The sequence below is a fragment of the Marmota monax genome, unplaced genomic scaffold, assembly GCF_021218885.2.
Source record: "Marmota monax isolate L192 unplaced genomic scaffold, Marmota_monax_Labrador192_F-V1.1 WCK01_AAM20220418_F8-fsc00110, whole genome shotgun sequence".
NCBI lineage: Eukaryota > Metazoa > Chordata > Mammalia > Rodentia > Sciuridae > Marmota > Marmota monax.
In genome coordinates, this window is record NW_026694633.1 from 2136458 (window position 1) to 2160459 (window position 24002).

The 24002-nt window shown below is 34.5% G+C and overlaps 1 protein-coding gene across 12 annotated transcripts in view; it reads left to right on the plus strand.

Annotated features, from left to right (window-relative positions):
• Nucleotides 1–24002, plus strand: part of LOC124078218 (multiple epidermal growth factor-like domains protein 6) — a 623764-nt gene that overhangs the window by 381800 nt on the left and 217962 nt on the right. For 6 of the 12 annotated variants that reach the window (XM_058572254.1, XM_058572255.1, XM_058572251.1 and 3 more), the window contains one exon: nucleotides 14014–14136. The exons of 3 other annotated variants lie outside the window; for them this stretch is intronic. In XM_058572254.1, the coding sequence (XP_058428237.1) occupies nucleotides 14014–14136 (123 nt within the window). Of the gene's footprint in view, nucleotides 1–11466; nucleotides 14137–24002 lie in introns of those variants that run through there. 3 more of the 12 variants (XM_058572250.1, XM_058572258.1, XM_058572259.1) reach the window with 2 other exon arrangements.

A 24002-nucleotide genomic window follows, 5' to 3' on the forward strand; every position in this document is an offset into this window, starting at 1 on the left:
CTTTAATGACTGAAATAGAGTGAGCTACACCAGTCTTGAACTGGACCACATCTGCATCATTTTAATGAAAATCCTAGAATTAAAGCTATGTATTGAAGTTATTCCATTGGCATTGTCTAAGTTGTTCAGATAGACCTTTTTTAGTACATTTTATATATACATCTATAGTTTCAACAATGAGGTTATAAAGTTACAGGACATTGGGGCATTTGTGAATTTTCCAGTGATGTAAATGAATGCCATAGCTTACTTTAACCTAAAGAGAATGACATTAAGTGTGGTACCTAAGAAAAATTGACTGACTTGATGTAAATGCTAATTGCAATAAGAAGCTTAGGTTCTCACTTCATGAACCTATTGATTTGAAAATGACTGTGATAAGCAAGATGCTATATACTTCCAGATAATTTTCAAAAAGCAAACAAAAATTCTTTGAAAATAAAGCAAAAATACACATACTAAGTTGGGTCAAATATATTTGGTTTGAATTAAAACATTTCTCATTTTGCTTTTTTTCTCTGTGTTGTGGTCCCCTCTGTTCACTTTATTTGCCAAGATTTTGAATGCAATATAAAATATCACTAAGACTATACAGCACATACTGAATGGAGCACACAACTTAAAATAGAAGCCTGTTTTAGGAAAACAATCAAATATAAGGAACCCCACTCTCAGAATTTTCTTTAAAGGTAGAAAAATAAAGCTAATTTGTGTAGCTAATTTTAGAGACCTTATATTTATTTGCAGTTCTATTGTATCTTTTTGTCCTATAAGCAGAAATGCAACACTGCTCTTGCAAACATTATATTTAATTCTTGAAGAGCCTGTAGTATGTCATTACAGATGGATTGATAGCCTTGATGATATCATTGAACTTTTGTCATGACTAACCTGGAAGATTTGCTATATGTCAGAGAATTTTTGTCATTCATCTTGCTTTTGAAAGACCAAATTTATTTGCAACCTTGAATGACATTGGACACATGAAACAGCCTGAAATCCATCATACCATGAGTATCTTATAAAAGTGCAATTTAAATCCTAAGTATTGACCCTGTTTTCAGAACTATCTTCAAAGCCAATGGCTTTCAAATTTTTAACTTATGAACACTGATTTTCATCTGATAATAACAACTTTATATTTTCATTTATTTATTTCTGAGTACACAATTCCACCAAATGTATGCCATGTTTTTATTTACTTTTAAAAGCAAAGTGGAAAACAACAGAATGGGAGATTTATGTATATACTTCTCATTTATTAATGTCAATATGTAACTGACCAGTGAACAAGGAATCTAACTTCCGGCTGGCTTATTCAGACAATATTTAAAAATATTTAAATTATACATACATATAGCATAATTGCATGACAATAATAATATCGGAGGAAAAGACATATTAATTTTGAGTTTTACATGTTATGTATCAAGAAGTATTATATATTTTCCTATGAATTCATAATTCTATGCATATTGAAATTGAATTCATGTTCAATAAAAATTAAATAAGAAAGCAACTGAGTACCTTCTATGAACTGGACTTGCATTTTTAAGTAGGAAAATAATAATAGTAATGTTTAGCTAATGATAATAATAGCTACAATTTATAAGGTATTTTTTATTCAAGAAACTATGCTAAGCATTTTTAACATGTATCATTTGATTCTCACAATAGCCCTATAAGTGCTTTCTTTCTTTCTTTTTCTACCATAAATATGACAATTTTAAGATGTATGGAGTTAGAGAGAAACCTTTCACAAAGGTGTTGACTCTTGTACTCATTTGTGCCCTGACAGATCAAGATCCAACTGAAGTTAGACAAGAGTCATTCCATTAGAAGTTTGCACCTACTCAGGAAGGTTGCCTGCCTGTTAAAATTAGTTGTCCTTAAAGGGTTCTACTTTAGCCCTGACAGGAGGTTTGTGGTATAGATGGTATGACATCTTTTTGTTTTATCAAATCTTCAGCATATAAGTGTGGCTTGAGTTCTCAGGGGAATACATAGTGTCTTACATGCCTTCCACTGAGGATATTCTAGAACGTTGGCATCATCATTTGCATCTGGAGAGTCTTCCAGAGCACAAAAGCATTCATATGCCTTGCTGCTGTCTCAAGTGTGGAACATCCAACTGGATATCCAGGATGATACAGCCTTGGCCATCAAAATTGACTGAAAAGAATGCAGGCTTTCTGTACCATTGAGCAGCTTTTGGTTCTTTAGGAAACAATTTAATCAAAATCTTGGAGATTGCCATGCATGCTGGCCCAAGCCTGTAATCCCAGATACTTGGGAGGCTAAGGCAGGAACATGGCAAGTTCAGGACCAGCCTCAGCAATTTAGTGAGGTCCCATCTCAAAATAAAATTAAAAAGTCTGGGATGTAATTCAGTGCAGAAAGCTTTTGGGTTCAGTCCCCAGTAACACCCACACAGACACACACACACTGTCTTGAAGATTATTTATTTTTAAAAACTCACACTGCATATTCTGTTAAATATTCTAAAACATAAGTAAATACAGAATTTGAAATAAAATTAATATAATTGAACACCACGGCAGAGAATATAAACAAAAGGAAGGAAGATAGAAGGAATCTTTTAGTTTTAACTTTAAAGAAATTTTTACTGTTCATTTGCTGTTTTCTTGTTTTTTTTTTTTTTTTTTGTTGTTGTTGTTGTTGTTTTCTGAAAGAATACTTATCACAAAGAAATTGGGAATCAAGCAAGTACAGAACCCAAACCATCTATAATCATTATATAATGATTATAGTAAAAAAAAAAAAAAAGACAAGAAACCATCTATAATCATTTCATTCAAAGTTAGCATGTTTGACTATGTGTTTCAAAGCACAAATAGTTTAGAGATATAGATACATATGGGAATAACTTCTATGTAAATATAAGTAAAAACACCCTTTATATGGAAAAAAATTTTGCAAATGTAAATAAATGTTATTAAGAAAAATTATATTAATTACTGCATGGTAGTCCTTGACTTTGATACATTATAATTTTCTTAAAGTTCTATTGTTTGCTATCCAGGTAGTTTCTACTTTTCCTCCTGTGGTATTAAAAATATGTAAACCATTATGCACAGTGTGATTATATCCTTAGGATTTGTTCTTTAAAGTGGATTTGCTGGGGAGAAAACTACATGCATATTCTGATATTTGTAGCCACTTTAATCTCTGTTATTCCTAACTTGTGCTTTTAATAGCAAAATATGGTACGTCTTTATGCTACACCCCGACCACCCATGAGTAATAGCACTGATTTTAATATTTATAAATCCAATAATGGAAGAATAGTATTGACTTTATTTTACTCTTAATTTTTTTGGTTACTAATGCAACTGAACAGCATTTGACATTGGACATTTGTAAGTTTGACTTTTTTTTCAACTTATTTTATTTCATAAGAACAAATTTCTGTTTGGGAATGTTCATATTTTCCCATTTAATATAATGATATATGTAATATATATTAAATAAATGTAAATTTATTTATAATTGTAAATGTTTTTTACCTTTGCCTTATTTGTGCCAATTTTGTTATCTTCATTTCTCATTTGTCTTTGAATTTTGAACACTCTGAAAGGGAAATTTTAAAGTTTGTATGCACATATTGATTATCCTTTTCATTTGTTTTCTATTCCTGGTGTTATTCTAGTTCCAAAAATACCAAATATATGTGTGAAATATTTTTAGCAGTTTTGTGTTACTAAAATTTTCTTCATGCAAAAGAAAGAGACTTTAAGTCCTTTCTGTATCATTTTTATACACTAATTACTTTGATCAACAAAACCTCTAATTATCTTTTATTTCTTAACCCCTGCCAATGTGCAAGTTTAATATTAGCAGTTTGTGAGTTTTCTAAAGGCAAGGGGCCAATTTAGTTTTGCATTTGTTAATAATGTGCATAATTATTAGCTTTAAGGTAAATAAACCTACAGAAAGGGTCCCCTGCACATAATATTTATTATTTTAATATTTCAGACTTAAAGCTGAGCATCTTTATTAATAGTTCTCTCTCATGTTATCTTACAGATATATACATATTCATATACATTATGAGTAATAGGCATTGCATTCATCTCCCCTATAATCAGATATGACAGTTTAAGGGAAGAAATTTTTCAAATGTTTTTTAATAGAAAAACAGTCACTTTATTCAGATATATTTTAAGTAGAGAGCTACCTGATGTGCACAGTGGATTAGAGCAGCTTTCACTCATGGACTGGATTTGATTTGCTAGGGTATCCTCCCCCTCAGCCTCTTTGCTCCCTGCCCAGACCTTTCCTGAAGCAGCTCTGTGGGTCCTTATGGACGTGAAGCCAAGCCTTTTATATCATAGAGTCAGTCAAACGAATAAATGAGGTTGCTCAGTGTGAAAGAATAGGCTGTGTGGATGTGAAATGCATGTATTTGATCCAAAAGTATAAATTATTTTTCAAGAAAACTCTGTTCAGAACCATGAAAACCAAATATTACTTTTTAAAAACTCTATAATTCAAGTAAAACCAAGCAGAAGCAAGTTGAATGAGCCACATTCACTTAACTTTCCAGTGAAGTAATTTTGCTAGAGCATGGTTTTACATTAGGTGTTATATTTTAGTACTGGTCAACATTAGTAAGAAATTGATAGAAAAAAAATGTAGCAGTTTTTGAAAAAAAATCACTGATGGAGACTGCATTGATGGATACATTCAATTTACTTAATTATTTTTCCCATATGGATGAACATTTAAATTGCTGCAAACATTTTTACTTCACACACACACACACACACACACATAAAGCATATGATCTTTAGTGTTCTTTTTGGTGACCATACTTTTCTGAATAAACATAATTTCATATAGTCTCATTAGTTCATTATATCTGCAAAATATTATATAGGAAAGGTGACTAACTTTGTTTAAATGTTACATCATTTTGAGTATATTTTTAGATAAATTTTTAAAAGTGGCATCATGAGACTCTTGATACCTGAGATATCACAACATATCTCCTCTCTCTCAGAAAACTAAGCTTGGCAAGTTATACACAAATTTATTTTTAAACATATACCCTGATGTTCCTTGGAAAGTCAACCTTCATTAATCTTTTTCTCTATGATGATATTCTGCAACACAAAGCACAAGACCTAATTATAAAGTCTTATATTCATTGTTAATTACGTTATGTTTATGAGTCACGAAATCCTGGCTTCTTGAATGAATCATATGTAAGAAAGATAAACAACTACATAAGTCTCAGTAAATGACATTTTCTTTGGAATAATCTTAAGTAAAAGTAAGGAGAGTTATTATGGTTTAGATTTGGAATATCCCCCAAAGGTTCATGTACTTAAAGTCTTGGTCTCCAATATAGCAATGTGCAAAGGCAAGGCTTTTAGGAAATGATTGGATCACGAGGGCTTTAACCTTACCAGTGGATTAATCCATTTGATGGATTAATCATTTGAGTGGGCTACTAAATGGAAACTGTGGGCTGGTGAGGCATGGTTGATGTAAGTATGTCGCTGGGGACATGCCTCTGAAATCTCTATCTTGTTCTCTAGCCCCTGCCTTCTTCAGCCATACCCTTCCATTATCACATTCTTTCTTACCTTAGGCCAAAGCATTGGAGTTAGCCAACCATAGACTAAAACTTTGAAAACCATGACTCAAATAAATGTTTCCTACTCTATGTTGCTCTTGTCAGGTATTTTGGTCATCAGGATGAAATTCTGACTAACACAAGGATTGAGAAATAATATAAATAGGCATTCTCTTCCTAGCTAAATAGTACCAAACTGATTCTCTTACTGAGAACAACCAGAACAGTTAGATCTAAAATCAGAATCATTCATTGGAAGACATCAGAGAATATCATTGCAGCCAAGGAAATTCATGAGGTGAGCTTCCCAAACCTGGAGGGATCAATTCATAAGTGACATAGTGAAAAGGCTGAAAGATATGAAAATAAAATTTCTATAAATAGGCAGAACAAGTAGGCTGAAAAGTCTGCGGCCTCATTGGTATGAAAACAAATGAGTTTAAAATGAACATGGAAGCCAAAAATGAATTCAAAACTAGCAGAAAGCTAAAATTTGAAGGATCATGGTACTGGAGGAAAGGCATATCATTCAAGGTCCTGCAAGTGACTAAAATAACAGCAGGGAGTTGGTCAGAGAAAAAAAATCATAAAAGAATTATTCATTAGAAGCTAGATATGAAGTACTAAGAGTGGTAAAGAGAACATTGAAGGATACAGGAATGGCATATATATAGTAGCCACTGTGTCTAGGACTCAAGAACACCCAAGAATGGAATTCCCAAACCAGGATGAAAGTAAGCTCTCACAGGAGAGAGGGTGTGGCAGGAATCTGCCTATTGTGGTGGGTGGAAAGATTCATTGGAAGCCGCTTGCTAGAGCACTGGTGAGACTGGATGGAAGTTAGGTACCACTAAGCTCCCAACTCACCACCAGCAGGGTTACTGCTTACTGGTAAAGATGCTTCTCACTGACAAAGCAGCAGCCTGATCACAGGTGCAACACAGAAGTCTGAAAAACATAAATCATTGGCACCAAAGTGAGCAGGCTTCCTCCTGCCGCCTTCCTCCAATGCACTCTACTAAGAAGGCTCAACATTGACCAGATGGCAAGAAAGAAATGTCTACAAAGTTCAATTCAATTGTCATATAACAATGCAAAGAAGAGTGTAAGAACATTGATGACAACATGGAAAATTTCACCTGAGAATGATAATATATATAAATATATATATTTAAAAAAACTTTAAATAATGGAAAGGAAAAAGATAGTGTATAGTAAATAGATGAGATTAATTGGTATTATAAGCAGCTGATGACAGAATTGATAACCTGGAAGACAGGTCACTAGGCAGTATCTAGACTGAAACCAGGAACAAAAATATGTACATAATATATTAAAACAGAAAATAGCATAAGACAAATGATATATAGATAACAGAGCTCAAAAACATGAGTATGGAAGTACAGAGAAATAAGGCAAAAGCAATATTTGAGCAGGTAATAGTGGGAGCGATTTCTTTAAAACTGAAAGACCTGAACTACAAAATCAGGAGGCATTACAAACTCCATGGAGGAAAACCACAAAGAAAATATAGCAAGGCATATACTAGTCAACTATATAAAGAACAAAAACAAAGAGAAAATTTCAAAAGTAGACAAAAACCAGTCGCATGATTTTCAAAAGGATATTTAAATGATAATGGAATGACTTTTACTGTTTAAAGTATCCAACTGCCAATCTAGAGTCCTGTCCCCTTTAAAATATTCTGCAAAACTTAATTTACAATAAATTAAATGCAGGCAAATTTGTTATGGAAGAATTTCAAATCATTTCTGTAGATACCCACTCTGGAGACGGGGAGCTTAATTCTCCACTCCTGAAGTGTGAGCTGTGCATGACTTTGTTCCAAAACTTACAATTTAAAAGGGGGGAAAATTGAATAATTTTATTATTATAAAGTGGAGAAACTGACAAATACTATATCAGCCAGCGGGGTCAAGGTCAACATTAACAGTGTTGTCATGTTGACATGAAACCAGCACTTCACCTCTCTGATCTTCCTCTTTGAAACACATAATACCAGTATAAAATAAGAAAAAGTCATTAAAAAGACTCAAGTTGAGAGTAATTCTACAAGATGAACAGTCTTCCTTAAGGTGCAAGGTTATCATAAACAAGGAAAGCCTGAGAAACTTAAAACCAAGAGGAATCTACAGAAATATGACAAGTATATGTAATATCACATTCAGAGGGGAATCTTGGGACAGAAAAAAGGGAACTGTAAAAACTAAGGAAATCTGAATACAGTGTGAACGATTTAATAATAAATATCAATAGTGATTCATTAGTTATAATGAATGGACCATAATAAAGTAAGATATTTCTAATAATAGAATATGGGATACATGGGGTACAGAGCAATTTTTCACTATGTTTGCAACTTCTCTGTGAATCTAAAAATGTTCTAAAATAAAAATTGTATTTAAAAATTCAGTTTAAAAAATATCATTTCTTGACAAAAAAGAAACCTGAAGAAGAATTTTTGCCAGCTGATACATATGAAAAGACTAAGACAATTTTTGAACAAAAGAATCATTGTTCCAGAAGGAAGCACAGAAATCCAGAAAGCAATAATAAGTACCAGAAAATATACATATGTAGATAAACCACAGTGGCTACCAGTTATTCAAAATAGCAATAATAAAGTCCATGTTATCTAAATATATAAAATTAAAATACATGATAACAATAATATAAGAAGTTCAAGATTAAGGGAGTTGAAGTGTTATTTGGAAGTGGTTAAAATACAAATTATATTAGACTTTCATAATAGAGATTGTAATATCCAGGGTAACTACTGAAAAAATAATAAAACAATGTATGGCTGACAATCTAAACAGAGGGCAAATAGAACACTAAAAAATAGATTTAAAGAGAAAGAATAATGGAGGTAAAAGCAACATAAAATATATGGGAAAGTTAGAAAAATAGTAAACTGGTAAATTTAATACAAACATGTCAGTAATTACATTGAAAGTCTATGTTATAATTCTACTTTGTCTAATAAAAGACATAGAATATATTAAAATAACATTTTAACATGTTAAAATAAAATTTATAGAAAATTTTGAGAGAAAATTCTCAAATATATGAATACAGAAAATGGTTCAAAAAGTAAACTTAAAAAAAATGAAATTTCAGGCAAACACTAACCCAAAGAAAACTTAAACAACAATAGCAACATCACAAAAAGTCAATTTTAATGAAAGAAACATTGGTAAATCCAAAGAGGTACATTTTATAATAACAAAGGGTTTTATCTACTAGAATGCTGTTGCGGTCTAAATTTGTATGCACCTCAAAATAAAGCTTCAAATTAGACAAAAAAAAATTGTGTTTATGAAAGGACAAATGTAAAAATCAGAAAGATTTTACTATGCTTCTTTCACTAACTATAAAATAAACATAAAAGATAATCCATAAATAATGAAATTAATGTAGTTAAAAGTGTAATTAATGGATTTTCATATGTATTTTCATATGTATTTAATATATACATATAAATATGTGTGTATGTATATGTTTTGTTTATTTGTATATATTTGCACATATCTACATACAAGAAACACATCTGGCAATTGCAGAATATACATTTTTTTCCAATAAATATACTTTTTTTAGCCAAAATTGATCATGTGTTAATTTCGCATGATCAAGCTTTAGAAAATTTTGAAGAATTGAACTTACACAGAGTATATTCTCTGTTCATGGTACTAATCTAGCATTTCATAATAACGAGATGATTAGAATTTCCTCAAAGATTTGAAAAACACCCAACATACACTTTAAATAGTCATAGAAAGAAATGTCAGTGTAGATTATGCAATATTTTGAGTTGAATGATAATTAAAATAAAACATATCAAAAATTGTGGGATATAGCTAATACTCTATTTTTAGGAAAATATATCACATCAAATGAACACATTGGTGCAATACACTGGGTTCAGCAAGGCTATGTTCAGAGGAGGTATTGCTCCTGTTCTTCAATTCTCAGCTGTCCTGTGACTGACTTAGTCAATAAATATCTGAGGAGTGATTCTGTCTGACTTCTAGATCCTAAGAAGCATGTAGCTTCTGTTTGGATCTCTGGGAATGGTCCTTCAGGGGAATGATAGTTACCATAAAATACATCTGAACTCTCGAGACCATTAAGCAGGGAGGCTGCATGGAGAGAGAGGGAAACACTCTACCAGCCACACACATGTCCCAATCACTGCCGTCCTATCCCAGCATGTAAATGAAAAGCCTGTCTATAAGTACAGTCCCATCTGCCACTGATTCCGCTACCTGTGGGACCACAAGTGAGGACCAACCAGCTAAGCCTTCAATCCCCAGAAATGAGAAAAATAGTAACAATCAATTGTCTTTTTAAATCATTTGCTGTTGGGGTAGCTAGATGCATGTTGATAGATAACCAGAAACATTTTTAAAAGAAGAAAAACTAAGCAACTATTTAAATCTCCCTCTTGTGAGAAACCCAAAGTAGAAGAAAAGCAATAGTAAAGATTGTAGCACAGATTAATTAAGTGGGAAAATATGCAATACTGAAAGACTAATAAAGCCAAAAAACATCTTCTTCTTGGAATGACTAAAACAGACAGATCATATAGAGCTGAGGGAGATAGCTAAGATAGAGAGCTGAGACAGAATAGAGAGATGATAGATGGGAAGATAAAATTGATAACTCCCTTATAAAACTGGTCAAGGAGAAAAGAAGAGCCAAGCATAGTAGCACATGTCTGTAATTCCAGCAGCTCAGGACCAGAGGCAGCAGGATCACAAGTTCAAAGCCAGCCTCAGCAACTTAGTAAGACTGTCTCAAAGTAAAATTTTAAAAATGCGGGGAGGGGATGCTGAGGATATGGCTCAGTGGTTTAGCACCCCTGGATTCAATTTCTAATATGAAGAAGAAGGAGGAGGAGAAAGGATGCACATATTATGAATTTCAACTGTAGGGAAGGGGGCCTAACTACAAGTTGGACACTCATTCAAAAGAGAGTAAGAGAATATTATAAAAAGTTTAACAATAGTGCACTGGAACATTTATATTAAATGGATAAATTTCTCAAAACATAACTTTTCTAACATGTTTAAATTAAAACTAAATATCATATATAGTCAATAAATTGATTTTTAAAATCTTTTTCATTGGTTCTTCTTAGTTATACATGACAGTAGACTCATTTTGACATAATTATGAAAGCATGGAATGTATCTTGTTCTAATTAGGTCCCTAGTATATCCCCTTCCCCTCCCCTACTCCCACCCCTTCCCCCTTCTCTGCTGATCTTTCTGTCATTTACCCATATTTTAAAAAAATTTCTTGTGGATATACATGATAGTGAGGTTCCCTGTGGTCTATTCACGTATGTACATAGGAAAGTTATGCCAGATTCATTCCACTGTCTTTCCTTTTTCCATCCCACTTCCCTTCCCTTTGTTCCCCTTTGAATAAATTAAATTTATTAATAAGTTTACTCACACAAACACACAATCCGAGGCCCCAGATAGCATCATAAATGGACTCATCCAAACATTTAAGTAAGAAATGACACCAATATTATACAGTTTCTTCAGAGACGAGACAAAGAGAAAGAGCTTCCAATTTGTTTTACATATCCAGTACAACATGGGCACCTAAACCTAGTACTATAAGAATATTATACAAAAAGTACAGACAAATGTCTCCCATGAACTTAATCACAAAATTCTCAACAAAATATTAGCTGACTGACTGATATATATATATATATATATATATATATATATATATATATATATACATACACACACACACACCCATATATAAAAATTAGTGTATCATGATCAAGTTTATTTCAGAGATGCAATGATCAATCAATGTTATTCATTACATTACAGAATTTATAAGAAAGATCATATGATTATAGATTCGCAAAAAGCAGTAAATAAAATTTACCATCTATGATACAAATATGTAGAAAACAAGAAGTGGAAATAATTTTTAATTGATAAAACTAATCTCTTTAGATAGATAGATGGAGATGGAAATAGAAATATAGATGTATCTCCAAACTTACAGCACACATTAACCTACTAGGAAAATTAAAAACTATCCTTCTAAGATCTGAAGGAAGACAAAGATGACCATTGCCATCACTTCTATTTAACATTGCACTTGAAAACCAACAAGTAAAAGAACCAATATTTTAAGAATTGAACAAATGGACAAAATATTTGAATAAGCATTTCAACAAGATGTCATCCAAATGGCCAATAACATGAAAATGTGCTTAACCTAATTAATAATCAGGAAAATGCAAATTAAATTTGCAACATGATGCTATTATAAACTCCTCAGAAGAGCTGAAATGAAAAAACAGAAAATCCCAAATGTTGGCAAAAATGAGTGGCATCTGGTCCCCAATACACAGCTGGTGTGAGTGTAAATCAGAATAATCTCTTTAGAAGGCAATTTGGCTATAACTACTAAAGTAGAACATGTCATACCTTTTGGCCAAGAAAAGCCAGTCTCAGATATATTACCCAACAGGAATGCATATGTAAGTTCATTGAAGATATGTATGGAAATGTTACCAGCAACACTTTTCACAGTAGCCAAAAACAAACAAATCAAAAAATAGCCAATTGTCCATCATCAGTGAAATGGATAAACAAATATTGTGGTATATTTGTAGAACAGAATAATATACAGTAATAAGAATGGATGAACTATAAGTATTTGCAACAACATGATATGTGTTATAAACGGGAATTACAGACAAAAGAAGCCACACACACACACACACACACACACACAGACACACAAATTATTTATGGTATGATTCTATATATACATTATCAAGATAGTTACCTTAAGTAAGATAGAGTTTTTCTTGGGTGTTAGTCATGATCTAGTGGTGTGTTAAGATTGCACTGGTGAGCTAAGATGTAGCTCAGTGGTAGAGCACTTTCCTAGCATGCACAAGGCCCTGAGTTTGATCCCCAGCAACACACACACACACATGATAAAGAAAAAAAAATGCATTGATATATTTTTATTTCTGCAAAATCTTTAAAGTGTGTAGTTAGGAATTGTATACTTTTTTATATATAAGACACAGTTTCAATGAAAAGTTAACTAACAATGAGTAAAAGCAGTCTCAAAAGCAGCACATTGAGGGGCAGACAAAATCAATGGTATCCAGTCAAGAGGCACAGTCAAGATCCCTCTGCCTGGTACCCTGTTGCTCCTGCATCCAGTTGTTCCCCTCTCTGCAGGCTACATTATGATGGCACAGCTCCTCTGTCTTGCTTTCATTTTTCTTCTGCTGTTCCCGACTAACTCATTCTCTTTCTCTCTCTAGGTCTTCTAACACTCTCTCCCACCTTCACCTATGCACTTTCTCTGCACTTTCCACCCACTGTCTCTTCCGGGCACACTCATCTCATGGGAAAAGATCTATCCAAGTCAGCTTGTCAACATGAAGTAGAGGTGCCCTTTTTGAGTATAACTTCAGTAGCAAATCAGCTGGGAGCAATGCTGCACACATAATCTCAGCAATTCTGGACGCAGGAAGGATTGCAAGTTCAAGGTCAACCTCAGCAACTTAGTTAGATTTTGTCTTAAAATATAAATTTTAAAAGGCTTGGGATATATATAGCTCAGTGGTAAAGAGCCCTTGGGCTAAATCCCCAGTCAAGGAAAAAAAAAAAAAAAAAAGGAACCTTGGAACCTTGGTAACAAGTCACCTCACAGGCCACTGTCAAAGTTGCAGAGAGGTTGGAATATTTGTAAGCTACAGTTGGATAGTAGGAATACATAAAATTCAGCTCTGTCTGAAATATGAAGTCTAGTCACAGGATTAGAAATGGGAATATCCAATCCATGAACACAACATATCACACTTGGTTAGTCCTCAATCCCAGCTAGGTGTCAACCTTTGGAAACTACAGAACGACCGGCTCTCCTTCCTCCCATTGTCTGGCACATGGCAGAATATGCAAGAGGAGATGCTCAGCAGTTATTTATTTGAGGAACTGATAACAACAAATAGGTGACCTAGTGTCCTGACTCTAATCTCTGTCTCTGTTCTCAGACTCATCCTCAAACAATGACTTGGATGTGAAATATCTGGATCTGTACTGTAAGTCTCCAAAATCCATGTCACAACATGAAAAGCCACACCGTGTCCTCAGTTCACTGTTCAAAAGTAGCATTTCAGATACCAAAGATTATAATGTGTCTCTTTCTTTACATCAAACCTAGAGTGCATAGGCTCTAACTAAAATGAGATGCCAGTCTATTTCATTTAATCTGCGGTCAAAGGATGATGTCACGGTGCTGGTTCATTTTTAGGAGAGCCACTGAAATTTCTTTCTGTGTGTTTAGTTTCAGGAGATTGATTCTGTTTAACTATTCAATTGCAGATATAAATGAATGTACTATTGACAATGGTGGCTGTCAGGACCAGTGCTGTAATACAATTGGCAGTTATTATTGCAAATGTCAAGCTGGCCAGCAGCTGGAAGAAGATGGCAGAGGATGTGAAGGTAACAGTTAAGACTGTCTGCTTACTGATAAGGAAAAAAGAGAGCATGTATGCAATGCAAAAGAGGGGTTTCTCTTTTATCCAGAGCCAGTTGAAGTGCTTGTGTTGAATATTGTCAAGAGCACAGATCTTCCTCTCATGCCTAGATTACAAAATTGTAACCCATTAGAACACTTCAAGTAGCTTATTATAGGAAACATATGATTATATGCTGGTTTGGTTGTGTCATGTTCTGATTATGGAATTTCAATCATTCATTTAAATCCCTGGGTAAAGTACATATTTTTGAAAGCATTTCATTTAATTCTAAAGTAAAAATGGTGCTTATCATAAAATACTCATATGTTGCTACAATAGAAAGGCAGAGGCACAAAACTAACCACAGGAATAGTATTCTTAGTGCAGAATTAACTTTTTGCATAAACTTCAATGCTCTGTCTCCTTTTAAAATTAATTCCTTCCTTCCTTTGTTTATTGATTTGTCATCTTATTCATTTGACACTCGCTGAATTTCTGCTCTGTATTAGGCATTATTTGATGCTCTGGAAATATAAAAATTAATGAGGAATAAATTCTTCCCTGAAGGAGTTCATTGATTAGTAGGAAAGATTGAAACATTTGCCCAAACCTTATAAAATGATGTTTGAAGACATTATAGCATGGGGTTAAGTGAACTAGAATTTGAGTTCTAGCTGTGTCACTTACCATTTGTGTAACCTTGGGCAAAGTATTTCAACATTCTAAGACTCTCTTAATCGTAAAACTTAGGATAATGCTAGTTATCAAAAAGTCACAAAATTTGCTATGAGAATTAAATAAGATAATGCACGTAAGCACTTAGCATAGTGACTAGCACAAAGTAGGAGCATTGTACCTTTGAATATTAACTCAGTTGCTGCTCTTACAGGAACGGAATGGGAGCCAGAGAGTGCTTCCTTTTCTTAAGCTTTAAGAAGAGAAATCTTAGACTAAAGGGAACACTTGTGCCATGCCTTATAACTATTTTGACTTTCCCCCTGTCTATTCATGTTGCTAAAATGCCCAGACATTTTATGTATTCAGGATTGTTGTTTATTAGTTTAATTTCACAGTATAAAAGCATTGGTCCTAATTGTGTTTTACCATTGGCCTTACAAAATCACACTATTTTTTTTTCTTCCTAATGACATCTACTCCTAATGGGGGGCCCATGTGAGTAAGTTGGTAGGAGAAAGAATAGACAAAAGATGTCCCTACAGAGGATGCCTGGGGCTGGGACTCTGGGTGTGGGGACTGCCGAGTTTGGATCTTTGATCCAGTTCCTTTCATTAGTATCTTCCAGCAGGCTTGGACAGGCAGCAACAGGAAACACTTTGGATGTGTTCAAGGACAAGGGAATCAGAGCCTTCCTGAGACAGGCTTCACCTCAGACAGGGTCCTCTGCCTGGAAAGGTAGAAATTCACAAAGGCAAGTCCTAAATTCATCCAGGCTCTTTTTCGTCAAGTGTAATAATGCTTATTTCTGGATGTGATTATTTTGTGGTAGTGTTCTCAGTATGGATTCAATGACAGGGAAGAGGAGGAGTCGGGACCAGGGTGGTGATGGCCACTAAAGACAATGCAGTCTTGTAAAATGAGAATATCATTTTTCACGACATTTTCCTTGTCTGCGAGGCAGTAACTTACTGTTTCTCTTTAGTTGGGTGTTATTATGATCATCATTGTCATTATTATGGATACATTCCCAGTGATTAGTGCAGTAATTAGCCATTGTTAGGTATAACAGTTTTTATTATTAGTTTATAATAGCTGTTAGGTTGATAAAGCATGTTAAACTTTATACCCCCTAGCTCATTTAATTTCATTCATATCCTATTTTAATTGAAGTTAGTTACTCTTGGTGGCTCATATAAATGTTAAAATATTGAGAAAAGAGCTTTCCATGGCTTCATTAAATTGAAGTCTTCTTGTACAGACTGTGTAAAAGTGAGGTCAGTATTGGTGAGACTCAAGAGTTTGATAATGAGATAACATTGACATGCCCCTTCCCAGAATGTAGAACCGCAGGTAGTACCATGGATTGGAGCCCATTGCCCGCAAAGGACCCTTCCCTCAGTCTCATTCGTTTTAGCATCTTTTCCTTGTTTCTGTAAGCTACTATTTGGTGGAGATAGTAATGTTAGAGATTCAGCTTGTTCAATTGTTGTCCATACCATGATCTCAGATTTATTTATATACATAGTTAAATAAAAAATAATAGAGGTTCTTTTGCAATCCAGTGCATTCTAAAGTCACAGCAAATGAGCATTGTGCCAGCCACTACGCAAAAACTTCATGTGAGTGCACTAATGAGTCATCCGTGTTCTTTCACTAGCTCGAAACGGTAAAGGTCAGTTGGTTTCAAACAACATTGTGTTGAATGCTACAGCCATAGAATTAAGCAGTCATTTTAAAAGACTTTTTCTTGGCATTAATATATATTTGAATTGCTTTTTAAGTACAAATCAACATTTTAGTGGACATTTGTGGTGCTATTAAAATAAATATAGAGTCTCCTCTTAAATGGGATTGAAACATTTGCAAATGGCCTTGTTAGCTAATCTTTTTCTTTAACTTTTTCCTCTAAAGAGATATAAACCTGTGGAGAAGCAGAAGATTCTGATTAGCTCAGTTGCACTGGTATCCCCTGATCTCAGGCACAGTGCTGAACCTAAAGCATGTTTTCTGATTCATAGTTCACATGGATTCTTACAAGGAACAGATCAAAGGAGCAAATGAGGGAAGGCACTGCCTGTCGCTGGATGCTGTGGATATTTTAATATATGTACATATATGTATACATGCACTCAAAGGACAAGATTTTTCTTCTTTAATTTATTAGTGTGTTAACATTATGACATTTACAGATTTTCAAGTACGCAACTATCTTTGCATTTCAAGTGACAATCCAATGGGATCTTAGCATTTTATTTGCTTTTAAATTCAGTTTTCCATTGCTATATGATTTTTGGTTCCCACAACCATGAATGAAATAGAACAGTGATTTTTGTTTCTCACATGTTCTTTATGACAGTGGTTCTTCCCTGAAATGGTTTGGTCCCCCAAAGACATGTGAGTGTATTCATTTGCACAACTGAGAAGAGTGAGTGCTGCTGACATGTGGGGTAGAGGCTAGGATTCTTCCCAGCATCCTCTTCTATGGCTCTGATTAGACCTTCCCATGCTAGCCTCCTTGTCTCTTTAATATATTATATTTTCTTTTCTATCTTTACTGCATATGCTCAACCAGTCTATTGAGTTTTAGATTTCAACAATTTACATTTTTAGATGTCTTATGTTTCTTATTCTCAAATCCATAGGTTCCTTTCTATATGTATACTCATTTTTATCATTGTATATTTTCCTTTTACTATTTCACATATAGCCATTCTATATTCTGAATCTTATTCAACATCTGTGGTCCTTGTGAGGAGTCTAAATCTATTGGTTCTTATTTCTAGGCATTATTTACAAAGTGTTTTTGCATTGCCTTTCCTTTCCTTTTGTGTATACCATGGTGTAGAACTTCTAGTAGAGCACTGTAACTATTTACAGGTTCCTACTGTTATTAATTAGACTGGGAATCTTGGGAAAAGGATTCCCAAGTTAAAGGATCTTGTCTTTCCACTTTTCCAATCCCAGCTCAGAGTAGAATTCCATAAATATTCATTGAATGAATGGTTGGATGAACACCCATCCTTTCAATGTGAATACATGCAAGCACCCAGTCAATACACCTTTCATTAATTTTCTTATCTACAAATCCCAATCATGTTGGTGTTGTCATTTGAAAGTTTACCAGTTAAGCCATTGGGTTATCAGTAGGTCTTACTGTGAATATTTGCTCAAAGTAAATCTGATATATTTGAAAGGGCACAGCACATTTTTATTTCTAGAGAATAAGTAAAACTTTGAACTTCCTGAACTCTTTCTTCATGTGGCTTATCTAAACCATTGGTGCAACAGCATAACTAATGAGACTAGTAGTCCTGTGGAGTCAGGAAACTTTTTTGAATAATTACTGTACATTTTAATAAGTTAACTAACAAAGCTAATAAACATTGATTAGACACTTGAGACAAATTCTTCTACTTGAGAGAAATAAATGAACATACATTATCCATTCATAAAGGCATGCGATTTTATTAACTGATTGTTAAAATATTTTAAAGTAATTTTATTGATATTTTAGAGTGATATTTCCCCCAAAACACATTGGATGGGATAATGTGAATAAACAGAAATTCTAATTCAGAATGCCATTGTTGTAAGTTATAGGATATTTGAACTGAAAAAAAAAGCTTCTATAGATGAAATCTCAGAGAAATTAAATGTCTTGCACCAGTTCATAAAGTCAGTTCGTAAACAAAGTGGCACTATATGCCATGCTTTCCTGTTCACTATGTATCCTTTCCAGTGTCCTTTCCCTTGGATGTGGTTAATAAGCAGCATACACTAGATACAGAGCAGGTTAATCAGAACCATAGAGTCACAGTGCTGCATTGGCCCAGGGCCCTCAACTCATAGAGGCCATGATCAACCAAGGACAGAAATTAAGACCTGGAGAGAATGACCAATTTCCTCCAAGTTTCAAACAATTAATTTTAGAAGTAGAAATACAATCTAGTTCCCCTTTTCCATTTGTCACTCTTCTCAATTGATCCATCAACCTGGCCAGTAATATCTTCTGGGTAACTACTAGATGTAGTTGGGTATTTGAGAATACCAGAGTAATACAAATTATGTTTTGTTTCATCATGGAGTTTCTCTCATTGATGCAGAGAGAGAAGAGGAGGGGCAGGGAAGGAATCTAAACAGGAAATAGAAAAAGTGGGCCAGCACAACGGTGCATGCCTACAATCCTAGTTACCTGGTGGCTGAGGCCGAAAGACTGGTTGAGCCCAGAAGTTTAGGTCTAGTCTAGGCAACACAGTAAGATCCCTTTTCTTAAAAAAGAAAAGAGGGGATTCCATAGAGGCAGTGATATCCATCTAGGAAGCAAGGAGCCCTCTGTGAGCATCAAGAATGGCCAGTAGAATGAGAGGAAGTGTGACAAAGACTTGTGTCACTACTATTGATCATAATTTAATCCTCAAATTTTTGGCACAGGGGTGGGGGCTCGGGAAATGCAGTGAGAGAGAGGACAAAAAAAGCTTTAGTTTCCATAAGAACATCTTTGAGATCCAGAAATAGTAAATAATTATCTCTGCCCCTGTAGCTGTGTTCCTGGGCTTCCAAGAGATTGTTTGACAGGCTAGTCTTGCAAATTCCTCTAATGGGATCCAGTTAACTCTTTGGTTCATTCTAGGAGGTTCTGGGCTTTCTCTGGTCCCCTCAAAGATGCTGCCAACTGAGGAGGCAGAAATATGTAGCTATAGAAAGAACCAGGACTGGCTAGAGTATCATTAAGCATCCTGGGCATAAAATTACTGTGTGAAACCTTAAGTGAAAAAACAGAAGACAAATAATTATTTCATATGCTTTGCAAGTTCACCAAGGCCAACTCTGTACTCAACAGAAGCATTTTATCTAAAGCAGTTGGTTATTTATGCTGATGAGAGATTTCCAAGGTGGGGTTATCTGCTTAATAACCTTACTATCATATCAGGAAAGCCTTGCCTATTTGTAGTCTGTATTGTTCTTGCTAAAGTTTAAACCATCTGTGTGTGTGCAGACACCTGAATGTATGTGAGTATGTATGTGTTGCTCGAAATTGAACCAGGGGTGCATTTTACCACTGATCTGCATACCCAGCTCTTTTTATTTATTTATTTTTAAAATCTTGAAACAGGACCTCAAACTTGTGATCCTCCTTCCTCAGCTCTTGAGTAGCTAGAATTAACAGGCATACACACACCTGGCAATTTAAAACCTTTTTGACTTTACTTATTTGTTTATTTAATTTTTTTGTTCAGAAAATGTAACTGATCAGAATCCTCTTTTATGATAATTCTTCCTACATTTAGAGAATGTTGGAATGTTTCTGTGTACCATTTCAACTAAGGAAAAACATGAATTTTTGCCAAACACTAAAGGCTTTTGGTAATTGAAGAAAACACTATTATGTGTATATATTCAATGCCCATACACACCATTGTTTTTGCCTTCATAAAAATAACTTGAAAACATTATGAAGGAATGTCTACTTTTGTGTATTTTTTTATCTTTGTCATTTATGAAGTAACTCCTAAACTTGTGCTGTAACAGAATGTCAAGGTTGAAGCAGTTCCCTGATGAAGACTGATACATACTGCAGAAAAAAATTCGGAACATTCCCAGACAGTATACCTTCATGTACAAAAGAAAGAGTTATCCTTTTTTAATTTATTAAGACTCACTTACAATACAAAACTCATTGTGTTTAAAAAGGTTGAGTCAGTTAAAATTACAGACACATACCGGAGTTATGTAGATATATGCAGAATTTTTCTCTCTACTCATTCATTCATTCATTCACCAAACATGAATCTGTGTACAGTGCATGGTCAAACAGAGAGCACACAAATTTTACTTCTATCCTCCTTAAAACAAAAATTCTCTCTTATGCACTTTGGTTTCAAACATTGCCTCTGACATTTACAAACAGTTAAATTTAGAGCATGTTGCTTAGCATATGTGCTTCCTATTCTTCGTCTATAAAACCAGGATAACAATACTTAAACTGATATTGATGATTCAATGAGATGTTGTAGGAAAACACTTTGATGGTGGGAAGACCCAGTTTCATGGCCATATGAAGAGAGATGAATGTTTGTTAGCATAACATTCCTGGTGTCTCTTTGTCCCCTTACTCACTTAGTCTACTCTTCCCCAGGGAGGAAGAGTGAATTACCTCACGAATTACCTCACTGGTGAGTTTTGGGAAAGAAAGTAGGCTGTGGTTCCACCCACCTTCCTGTATTCTCTTTAGGATCTATGAATGTCTGCAAAAAGTGCCCATTCTGGACTACTCTGCTGTTATGTACACTTTGAGCAGGGCACCCCATGGAAAAGACTGAGATTTTACAGCAACACCTGTGTCCAGGTGGGATAGTTTGCCTAGAAATTCCAACTGCTGCACCCATTAATCCTATCCTCCAGTTATAATTTTAACACAAATAAAGCTGATATATTGTCTCTATCTGCCTATTTTGGATTAGATAGATAGATCTCTATTAATTCAAAAGTCAGGCAAGCAACATAAACTTGTTACTGGATCCTTTGAAAGTACCAGCATGTTACATCGGCCTATTTCATAGTAGATGCTTAGGAAATTTTACTTCTGTCCACATTTTTTTTTGTTTGTTTGTTTGTTTTGTTTTTTTTTTTTTTAATTCTCTCCTTTGCTATTTGTTGTTGAAGATAAAACTATGTCCAATGTTATCTTTCTCTCTCCAAGGGGCTTCCAGTTCAATAAAGGAGATAAGATGGATACACAAGCAACTATAGTCTAAGATAGCAAGAGTAAATATAAGACACAGGCATAGTGCTATGGGACTTAAGAAGAGAAAGAGATAACCCACCGTTGAATCGAAATGAGCTGCAAAGAACAAGGACAGACACTAATCACTTAGTCCTGGGACTGAAAAACCCTGCTTCATTTCCTTCACTTCCTTAATCAAGTTCCCTATCAGAGTATACCTAGGACCACTGGTCCTACTGTTGCTTTCTTCTCTCCTGATTGACACTGGAGGCATCTGAGATTCTAACAACAAAGCTGCCACTGCCACACCAAAGGCATCCATCCTTTGCAGAAACTCTGAAGGTATTAAGCCTCTGGGTCTTTTAGACTAGAAAGAAAACACATACCCTTTAAATCTGAAACTCTGCTATCAAAGTAAAAATCTACTTTATTTCTTTTTAAACCAATTTTTTAAAATAAAGCCCATCATTCACCCCCTAGTAATTCAGAGCAGTCATCTTAACACCTCAGCTTTCAGCTAACACTCATTGTAGTCAACAATTTATTTGGTAGTGAGTCAAACTGGAAGAGACCTTAACTGATACAAATTCCCTGAAATGAGGTGGCTCACTTTCCCAGTGTCATTAGGGACATGCAGATGTATGGTTCTTTCAGCTTTCCCAGGGAGTACCAACCTTTTGATGATATTCCAATCATAGGGCCATCTGATGATACAGAGGGGCACTGCTTACTGTAGAAGGCCCTTGTTGGCTAGAAGTAGACCCATGAAAGACATTAGCCTTGGTTGATTCAGCATATCACAGGGTCCCACTAACCCCAGTTGGTATGGAGAAGAACAGAACCAAGAAGCCTCAAGTTTCTTTATGTGGGCATGAGAGGTCAGAGAGAGGGGCCATAGACAGGAGAAATTAGAATAATCAGTAAAAAGGAATACATTTTTATGTATAGTTAATGCACACAATTCTAACTTACAAAGTTCTCTAGTTCCAACAACCTCAGAAAAGTGGGATGCTTCAGATCTTAGAGCACTCCCACCAATAGCACATACCATCCAATGGGGGTCTGCAAAAATTGCCTTTTCTCTGCTTCCGATATTTAAATAATCATCACACTTTGGAGGCCTGACTGAGTGCTGAAAAACACATTAAAACTGCAGCCAAGAAAATGAGGTTAATTGTAATTCATTAGATGCTGTCCTTATTAAAAGTGAATCGATTTAATCCCCACAATAAGCCCTAAGGCTTGAGAAAGTAAAATAGCTCCATAAGTATGATGTGCTTATGGAGAAGATACCACAGTTAATACTGCAGTACAGGATTTCTAAACTTTAGTGTGTGTGTGAATCACCTTAGAACTTGTTAAAATTCAGACTCCAATTCAGCAGATGTGGAATGGGCCTGAGAATCCACATTACTAACAGGCTCCCAGGAGATACAATGCTGTTGCTCCACAGAACACACGAAGTAGAAAGTCTTTTCCTAGCTTTTTCTCTCGGTCAGTTTGTCAGATAATTATTAAGCATTTACTAATTATAATATGTTTAGATAGTACAAAATAGTTTGAAATATGGTCTCTAGACCTTTTTTAAAAATGGCTAATATTACATACCCTGCAGTTCTTCCTTCTAAAGTATTGATTCAATGGTTTTTGGTTTTATTTTTGTATATTCACAAATACATGCAGTCATAACCACAGTCAATTTTGGAACATTTTTATCACCTTAACAGGAAAACCTGTTCCTTTTAGTATCACCTTCTTATTCTTCCATCACTCCCCTGGCTCTAAGCAATTTTGCCTTTAGTCACCATAAACCTCCTTATTCTGGACTGATACAAAACTAGAATCACCTAATATGTAATATTTCATGACTGGCTTGTTTTATTTAGCATAATGTTTTTAAGGTTCATCCTCATTGTAGCATATAGCAGTACTCGATTCCTTTTTATGGCCAAATAACATTTCATTGTATAGACATACCACTTTCTGTTTATGCATTTGTCAGTTGATGAACATTTGGGATGTCTTCAGCTATTGGTCATTATGACCAGTGCTGATAAAAACATTCATGTGTAATTATTTCTGTGTTCATAAGTTTAATTTCTTTTGGGTATCTACCTAGGAGTTGAATTTCTTGGCTCTATGGTAACTCTACATTTAATATTTCTGGAGTTTTAAATTTAGATAAGTCAAACTATTTTAAAATGTAGAGATCAATATGTGTATGTGTATGAATATATTTATATCAACAACTACATTCATGTAAAAGGGGTCCATTGTCCAATGATTTTGCAGAACACTGCATCCTAAAGTTCTCATAAGGAAAACCAGGCACAAAAGACAGTATTTAGGGGCTGTGGCTCAGTGGTAGAGCACTTGTTCTGGCATGTGTGAGACACTGGGTTCAATTCTTGGCACCACATATAAATAAATAAGGTCTATCAACAACA